General features: G+C 40.8%; 1 protein-coding gene across 2 annotated transcripts in view; it reads right to left on the bottom strand.

The window, feature by feature from the left end:
• Positions 1-5,151: 5,151 nt before the first annotated feature.
• Positions 5,152-9,218, bottom strand: part of ppp1r16b (protein phosphatase 1, regulatory subunit 16B) — a 95,029-nt gene continuing 90,962 nt past the window's right edge. For both annotated transcript variants that reach the window (XM_084929469.1, XM_084929470.1), the window contains exon 11: positions 5,152-8,688. In XM_084929469.1, coding sequence (XP_084785595.1) covers positions 8,215-8,688 — 474 coding nt within the window. In that variant the 3' untranslated portion in view covers positions 5,152-8,214. The remainder of the gene's footprint in view (positions 8,689-9,218) is intronic.

Here is a 9,218-nt window from a genome sequence, read left to right as displayed (position 1 = left end):
TATAGACACGTGAGAGAGTGTGGGAGGAAAGATAAAGAGGGTGGGATGCTGGCAGGAAATCCTGAAAAAAAATGACAATGAAGCTGTGACGGCTCTGACCTTTTCTGAGCACAACCACAAACTCGACACGTGGGCTGAGTTTAAAATGGCAATTAAGTTTAAAATCAAAGTCACGGTTGTGTTTTTGGTCCTATATCGTTTTAGCACCTAAGAATAAATAAGACAGTGCTGAATATTTGCCTCCCACAGACAGCGTTAACTCAAGTTTCCTCTAGTTAAATGGAAAAAAACTGCCCTGAACTTCTATTAATACATGAATTTATGTATTTTTACATCCACGGAGCTCAAGTTGACGTGAAAATTTTGCTTTGTAGTTTTAGGTCAGAAGACATTCAAGTTTAATCCATGAGCACATTTTAAATGGTCGTTCATTAAGCTCTAACTGGTCCTTACATACAGATTAGTTGGAACTAAATATTTATATTAATTAAGTGCAAGGTGTAACTGTGTAGCTAATTAAAAACATTAGCTTTAAATGATGTGTATCACACATTAAACAGAACATGGTGTACACAACCTGAAACCTGATAAATGTTGTTTAAGCCTAAATTTAACAGGACCTTTGTGAACACTGGTATTTACCTACTATCTACTGTTTGTGATACAAGTGGCAAATTTGAAATTCTTCATTCTAATTGGAAGAATGAAGTGGAAGATTTATTTGGCTGAATACATTATCTTGGATAAAATGGCCTTAAATATCTCAAAAAACTTAAGGATAACTTAGTTTTGGGGTAAACTGTTCATGGTGGATTAATCCAGAATATAAAGCATAAGGGTAATCCATATATATATATGTATACATATATATAATATGTATGTATGTGTACAGGTTTACTATTTGGAGTAACCTGAAAATTGAAAGTTGCACCTGACTTTCACTTTTAAATAAATTTAGCTGCTTTTTAATTTGGTGGTTTTCCTACTCTGAAAGTCAGTGGTTTGTTCAACTTTCTAGGTTATTCATCTTGTTTAAGGTCACAATGTTACAAGTGTGACCTCGATTCCGATACAAAGCACGCTTTGAGCTGTACTTGCACGGGATAAACAACACTGAAGTATTTGTAGGATGTATATTTACTTTGAGTGTTGCATATATTCACTGTTTTGCTTTTTTAGTAGACCAGTGTTCCCTTTTCCAATGAGTAAAAAAAAAAGAGCTGTGGTTTAGTCATAGCTTCTAGGTTAGTGTGGCTTCTGCTTTTATACTATCTGTATGTTACCAAATACTCTCTGCAATTTCATAACCACTTATCTGCAGATGGATCTGACTGCTTTCATGACCGAGCCAACTGAAGCCGTAGCAAACACGTACCTTTACTCATCATTACATAGACTGCTTTCCACTGTTTCAAATTATTTTGACTTTGAGTCGTTCATTTAACTGCAGATGAAAGCGTTGCATGTTCTTTAAATTCTGGGCAACAGGATTGAGGCTGAGTCCAACATCAAAGGTTGGACATATCCACCAACGCCTGTCCAGCACTGGGTCATTGGCTCTCTGTTGGCAGACACTTCCAGTTAAAGGAAGGAAATGTTGCTGCACGTTGAAAGACTTTGGAAACCAGTAAGTCAGGTTTATTGAAACAAAGCGTGAGGTTTTGGACACTGCAGCATTTCCTCAAGTTAATGTTTAAATTATATGATGCCTTCTCTGCTGTTGGTGTGTTTCGTGACATGGAATCAATATTGATAGGATTTTATTGGTAAAATGCCATTATTCATTCTGCTTGTTTGATTCTTTATTAAATCCATCAATGACACCTCACGCCAAAATAAAGAGGCTTCAAAGGTTTTCAGCATAATCAGCATAAATAGATATCTGCATGCGAAACTGCAGTATCTGTAGGCAGGGGATAAAAATTTGGTACCTGAAACTTTCTGGTTTCCATTTCTAGTGTGTGCTTTACGAAGTAGTCAGATTAGCATGCATGTAAAGTCTGTGTAAAGAGCAAAACAGCAGTTGCATTAGCCAAAAGTCAATCTCAAACCCACGGTTTATTCACTTTGTTGCCTATGCAAGAAAATGAAAGTTTTGAGTGACACAAAGTGATATTCAGGGATTTATTCATTCACAGACTTGGTGAATTTGTGTGTGTTGACATGAAGATTGAGCTAAATGCTAATTTAATAGCTGGGACCGCGTCCTCGTTTAGGTTTGACAGTGTTTCTAGTAGATAATGGCAGACGGCTGGAGCATGAATTGAGGCTGCGGTTTGTGGAAGGCCTCAGACATGGCAGCTCCCAGACCGGGCAGATCCCCATCTACTAATGAGAAGTGAATGAATTGCAAAAGGGAGGGAAGGTGGGGCATGACAACGAGGACAAACAGCTTGTAGTTGGGTGGGGGGCTATATATAGGAAAGAACTGGAAGGGGCATGTATCGAGGAGGGATCCCACTCTGAAATTTCAGGTAAATTATCTTAAATATTGGCATTAAAATTCTTTCACATTCAGTTTTATTCTAATAAGCCAAAGCACCAGAGAAATAATAAAAACTAATGCAGTACAGCTACAGTATAATTTGTGGTTTGTTGCTTTCATAATGTTTTAAGTGAATAAAGACAACCTGATGGTATTTAATAACTTCAGGGCCTAAGATGTAACTGTGTGCCAAGCTTGTTTAGTTTGGTGAACTCTGATCGCGGAGGAGGAATTTGCTGTCAAAAACAAACGGAGATTTCATTACAGTCAGATGCCCTCAGAGTAAAATGAAAGTGTAAGATTTCATGGCAGCTCATCCAAAGGTTCGCATGTCAGCACATGCCAGCATCCTTGGTGTGCCAGAAGAAAAGTCATCTGGATTCCTTGAATATCACTTGATCATTTCAAGGCAGTCCATTTCACATGTGGTCAAGCATCTAAGTAATCAATAAGGTCTTATGTAGAGCCCAGTTTCATCACTCAGAACCGCTTTATATGATCATTAAAGTGATACTTCAGTACTGAAATGCTGCATCATGCTTGAAAATGAGTTGCTGCCTTCGATTGGACTGTGTGTAAATATCTCGGCCTGTTATCTATCAGCATTGCTGAGACAGAATGGCATCCACTTAAACATTTTAAATTCAGGTCAGATAACCCACTGAAACACTGTTAGGTCCAATGGACCCTGGGAATAATAAGAGGTTCTGACCCAGTAAGCCGTCTCTCCGTCCATCCATTCTTTTTGTGCAGCTCTTCTATCAGTCTTGGCTGGACGCTCAGTAGCTATGGCGTCCTCACAGTGGAGGCCCATTTTAAAGCTGTCATCCACCCTTCCTTTGCATACTTTTTCTCCTTTTAGTGCAAAAACCTCTTCATTGATCCCATGGACTATTCAGCTCCTGCCACTGGTTCATTTTCTTGCTTTATGGACCACATTCCTGCTTGGTTCCCAGTGCTTTTTATCAGCATCCTCCATTTATGTGGCCAGCCGAGTGGTCAGTATGTGTCTGTATGCTCTTTCTGGAACCGATCCACTTTGCCCTCCACAGTGAAGAGGACTGAAGGACCTGGACCACAGCCAGCTGGCCTCCAGTTAGTACAGCCAGGGCACAATAGCAAAGCCAGGCAACACAGAGGAGGCCAATGTTGTCCAAATCATGCGTTTTCCAGCACCATTGTCCTCGCCTCTGTCTATATGCCTTAGACATAATGACTGTGCCCAAATCAAAGAATGATTTCTGCAAACATTTGCTTAGCACACTTAAAGGACTGTAAGATGACTTAAATGTTTGCACTGATTGGCCTTCTCAGCGGCTCATGGAGTGAAAAACAAACTATTAGTACAAACACTACATCATTTGCCTAGTTTAAGAGCATGTATATATGTTAATGTAATAGTTTATACACTCACCAGCCACTTTATTAGTTACACTGTGCTAGTACCTGCTTGGGCCCTCTTCACACAGTTGCTGCAGATTTGTCGGCTGCACATTAATGACGCGACTCATGTTCCATCATATCTCAAAGTGCTCTACTGGATTGAGAGCCGGTGACAGCATCGTGTTCAAGAAGCTAGTTTGAGATGATGAGAGCTTTGTGACATGCCGTTCCATCTTGCTGGATGCAGTCATCAGCAGATGATGGATGTGCTATGGTCATAAAGGGATGGACACGGTCAACAATAATATTCAGACTGTGGCATTTTAAAGATGCTCATTCAATACTAGGGGGACCAGACGCATCACACCACCATCAGCAGCCTGAACTGCTGCTACAAGGCAGGATGGATCCATCTGAATTTAAATCACTGTTGCATTCCCCTCTGACCTTTGACATCAACACAGCATTTTCACCCAGAAACCTCTTGCTCACTGGATATTTTTTCTTTTTCATATCCTTCACTGAAAAGCCTAGAGATGGTTCCGTGGGAAAATCCTAGTAGATCAGCAGTTTCTGAAATTAGTCAGATCAGCCTGTCTGGCAACAAAAACCAAGTCACTTTCATAGTGACTTGTGTACTTCCCCATTCGTATGCTTGGTTTAAACTTCAGAAGGTCATCTTGACCATGTCTACATGCCTAAAGTTATTACTGTATGAGTAGCTGATTACATATGTGCTATAATGGCAATGTGTACATAATAAAGTGGCCGGTTGGAGTACTCATAACAGGAAGCATCTAGGCTAGGTAACAACTGCTGTTCTAAATAAACTGGTGAACCTAAAGCCAGTGAATGAGAGGAAGTGCAAAAACAAAGGAAAGAAAATCCTTGAAGGAGGGAGCTGAACTCAGGCCAAGACCCTGACAGCTGTGAGATGAAGGACGGCACAGTCTCTGCTGGTCTCAGAACAGAAAGTCGCTGCAGATGTCAAAATACAGCAGACATCCAGAGCCGACTGTAGGAACCAGATTTTAAAGAAAATAATGGAGCTTTTGGTGTTTAGTGACCAGTTCAACTGTACATTATACATCTCTATATGAACTATTTATTACAGCTCTCTTTTTTGACATCTATCCAAAACCTATTTACCCATTTTCAATGATTGTGATTACAGTGATTAAAAACAGAAAACGAAAAATGTTTCTTCTCATGTCCACGGCCTGCAGGAAATCTGAACTCAAACTGTAACAGTATAAGAGCTTAACAGATTCAGATTCACCATGTAAAGTTCTCAAAATATACATTTTATTCAAAATATGTTAATGTAACCATCAATATATTCCAGTAATTACAAAATCAGTAGTTTTGTCTTCATAATTTGAGCCTTAAACACAAGCCTGGATCTGTGTATGTGATCACAAGTAACTTTTGAAACAGGCTACTGTCCCTTTCTGCGTCATACTGAGCAGTCGGTACTTTTCTTGAACAAATTCCTGTTCAGTTTGACTGAATTTAATTAATAAGGAAACAGGGTTGAACTTTTTTTATCAACTTGTTTGCAGCTACCCGAAGTAAGCTGCCTCATAACAAGATGACGTCGCTGTACCTAAATAAGGGAAATGGCAAACTGTTTGACTTCATTTTTACTTCCTCAAGTTGAGGTGAAAAACAAACTGACCATTGCAGAAAAATCATGCACAAAAGTTCCATCATTCAGTTTTAAATGCACCACAGACACTGGTGTCTTAACACTCAGCGATATCTGGGTATGCGCTCGACTCTGCAGACATTTTGGACTCCTGGGACTACTTGAGGGTCTACTTAATCGCACAGTCCCCCCCTTTGTACAACCAAAAGTCTGCTAACACTATTCACCCATATGGTTAACTGTAGTTTCCTATATGTTCATCAACAGTAACAACACAGACATGTAAATGCAAAAACATGGGAACATAACAGGGGGAGTACTGATACAAACATATTTACAAACCTGTCTGTACAAATACTCGAACGCTGTACAGTTGATGTGGTGAGGAAGAAGGGTGATGGCGTGGCATTACAGGTAATCACATTTTCAAAGAAGTTGGCCATCAGAAACAAACACCGGCATCAGAAAGCTTCCCGCCAAACTAAATTATTTTCAACTCATGGAAGACTCTTTGGCACAAACACGTTTAAAGGAGCTGTTAAATTTAAGGAATAGTTACGCATTCCCGGGTGTAGCCTGACTGGCTTCTGCAGGTTTGATGACAAGGTTGATACTAAACTCCTTCTTAGTCTCGACAAATAGAAACTACTTGCCTTAACTTACCATGAAGACAAAGAGAAACATCTTGCTGTGAGAAGAAAACAAAGTCTCACTAATGTTTTTCGCTTTTTTCCTGCCATGTCAAGGCAGGAAAAGGACGCCTGCAGTGTTAATGGCTTTATTGCATTTAGGTAAGCCTGCTCACAACACACTGTGGTTAGCGGATCTGCATGTGCTTGTTTTAAACTAAGACAAGTGTCACTGTGAGCGCACCACCTATCATCTAATGATGTGGCAATGACCAGTTTTTGAAGACTTTCAGTGTAGCTAGTAAAAATCCAGACAACTGATATCAGAGTCGAGATTTCCTGTTACGCAAGTCTGTCATTTACAATCTGACAATCCTGCAGAGAGATTAAAAAAAGTCTTCAAACAATAGCTCATTGTTTTGCCACTGCATTCACGTCAGTGCATTCCTCCTTTGCTCTCAGACCCTTTGCTTGCTGAGGTGCAAACTGCTCAATATTTCTCAGACTACAACAACGTCTGATAGCAAAAATCTCTCTGTCTTCAGAGTCTGGGTTAATATGCTGACTGCTGGCTCTAGCTCCTCTCATCAACTGTTTCTAAAATGATGAAATATTCATTTAACTCAGCAGACAAACCATTACATGTAGTACTGTTTTTTTGGGGGGGTGGGGGGCATGACACATTACCTGATATAACAGCCTGGACTCGCTACATACCAAAGATACTGAGGCCTCAAGCATTCTTCTGAAAACTCATTTTTCATTTACAGTAATCATTACATAACATACAGTTTCAGTTTAGAAGACAAATACAGTGACTCGGGGGGAGTAAAGCCACACAATGGCCACCAGGAAAAAAAACAAAAACGAAACATAAACAAATAACACTGTTATTTGTAGTGACATATTCATGAATCCATCCAGTATGATGGCTTGGGTTTTTTTTAATTACACGTACATAACGCAGACAGTAACCCTCATTTCATTTGAACCGTTCTTCCATGTCAGAAGGTGCTCAGCTGGGGAGATTCGCCTCCCCCCCACCAACTCACACACACTCTCCACACGCCATCCAAATAATAAATACACTCGACTTTAGAAACCATGTTTTTTCTTTGTTTTTTTGTTTTTTTACAATTTACATTTCATAAATAAAACATGTACAGTAATTTTCAACCATGTTTGCTTAAATTATCTATACGAGTGAGCACAAAGTGAATAATGCATAAAACAAAGCACGACCTGTCAGTTTAGGTTCCACGTGAGAGGACGGTGAGGTGACGCATAGTTGACGGAATATAGTGACCGTTTCAAACACTAGTGCAGTACTTTTACTCCTTCCAGTTATCTCTCACTGTAGAAGTACACTTCATGAGTATTTTAACACTGTTTTATGGCATTCCTTTCCCTTACTTTTTCAGGCAGCATGTCAACACGGAAAGAGATGTCACAGATCTCCTTTTGCCATGTTTTGCATTTTCTCATGTGTTGTACTAGAACAACACGGTGTATTACAATATATCAGCACCCTTCCAAGATGACTGTCCTGCTTGTTTGAACATGACAAGAATGCGCCACATGTGGTTTGATAACAAGATTAGTTTATCCTGGAAGAAATGCTGTTCTAATGAAATGATACCAATCTGTTTGTGGGGTAACAGACAAAGTTTCTTCCATGTGTGAAAGTAGAGGATTCAGTACCTTGCAATCTTCTCTCCTAATTCTACATTTCTGTCAAAAAACACTCCCCATCCTTTGATTTTTAACAGGGAGAGCGGGACCACTTCTTGTGTCTTTACATTTGTTGTGTAGACACTCCATGTATGAAAGGAATTTTCTCCACTTCTCAGCTGCACTTTAAAGGAGTTACGAGACTGGGAGGTGAAAGGAAATGTTTTCATACTTTAATCGGGCCGCCTGTCTTGAAGACATTTTTGAACCGGGAGTGGTGAAGGATGTTCAAAGACTTTCCTTCTTTCTTCTCCTCCCTTCTACAGAGCCTTCCTTGCTTCCCTCCTCTCAGTGCAAACACTTCCTGTTCTGGTAACAGTCACATGACCGCGCACCAACTATGACACGCAGCAGCAGGTCCGCACCTTCGGCTGCTCCTCCTCCATAGGCTGCTTGAATTTGAGCAGGGGTGGGTCGCCGCTGGCTGGGGTATAATATACGGCGTTGCCATTGGAGGAGACCAGCGGCATGCGAGGATCCTCAGAGGAGGTTTTGGCATCAGTGAAGGAGTCTGTGGAGCCGTTACCAAGGTGACCGTTGAACAAGGGGTGGTTCAAGAGCTTGGCAGCAGCTCGCTGCTTTTTCAGCTCTGACAGAGTCTGAGGGCGCTCTTTTGGCCAGGCTTCCTCCTGGGACGGCTGGGTGGTGACAACCCCACCCTTACTGGACGTCGGTGTGCTGCCATTGGAGGGAGGCTGAGGTGGCATGGATGCTGTCGTGGAGATTAGGCCGTTCTGCTTGCTGTTGCCTTCTTTGAGGATGGTGGGTAGGTTGGACTTGTCGGGCAGCTCCACAGCGACAACAGGCTTGACCTGCAAGACATCAATAAGGATTACTTTAATCCTCTGTAAGACTTTCTTTTAGCTCATTAAATACACAAAGGCCTGACTGTGCAGGGCAGATCAGCAAACTTTGATCTGCTGCCGAGGCTTACCAAGTTCAAATGAAATAAGATGTAAAGCCAATTTATTTGCTTCATTATAGATAAAATCTCCCAACTGTTCAGAGTTATTTTGTGCCAGAGCAACATTTCTCTGAATGTCATCTGATAATCTGCAGATAATGTGTGTAAAAAGTTGAGGTTACAATAAGCAGCACCGGCAACAGAGTCTACTGATAATGGAAGACAGTATTTCAGTTTTTTTCTGTTGTGGGTTTCCTTTTGTGTGATTGCTCCTGGGTGCTGGAGGAAGTCCTCTGTCTGATTCATCCAAATGTGACATTTGGGCTTCTGAGTGGGAAGAATCATCTTTCTACCTGTGCTTAAAATATCTCACACACACATTATCATCTGACAGCGTGTGTGTGAGGGGGTGGTAAATTCCACCAAGCCACCTCCCAC

The sequence above is a fragment of the Perissodus microlepis genome, chromosome 5, assembly GCF_051167445.1.
Source record: "Perissodus microlepis isolate ML-2025 ecotype Zambia chromosome 5, ASM5116744v1, whole genome shotgun sequence".
NCBI lineage: Eukaryota > Metazoa > Chordata > Actinopteri > Cichliformes > Cichlidae > Perissodus > Perissodus microlepis.
Note: the sequence above shows the minus strand (reverse complement) of the source record. Positions and strands in the feature narration are given on the sequence as shown.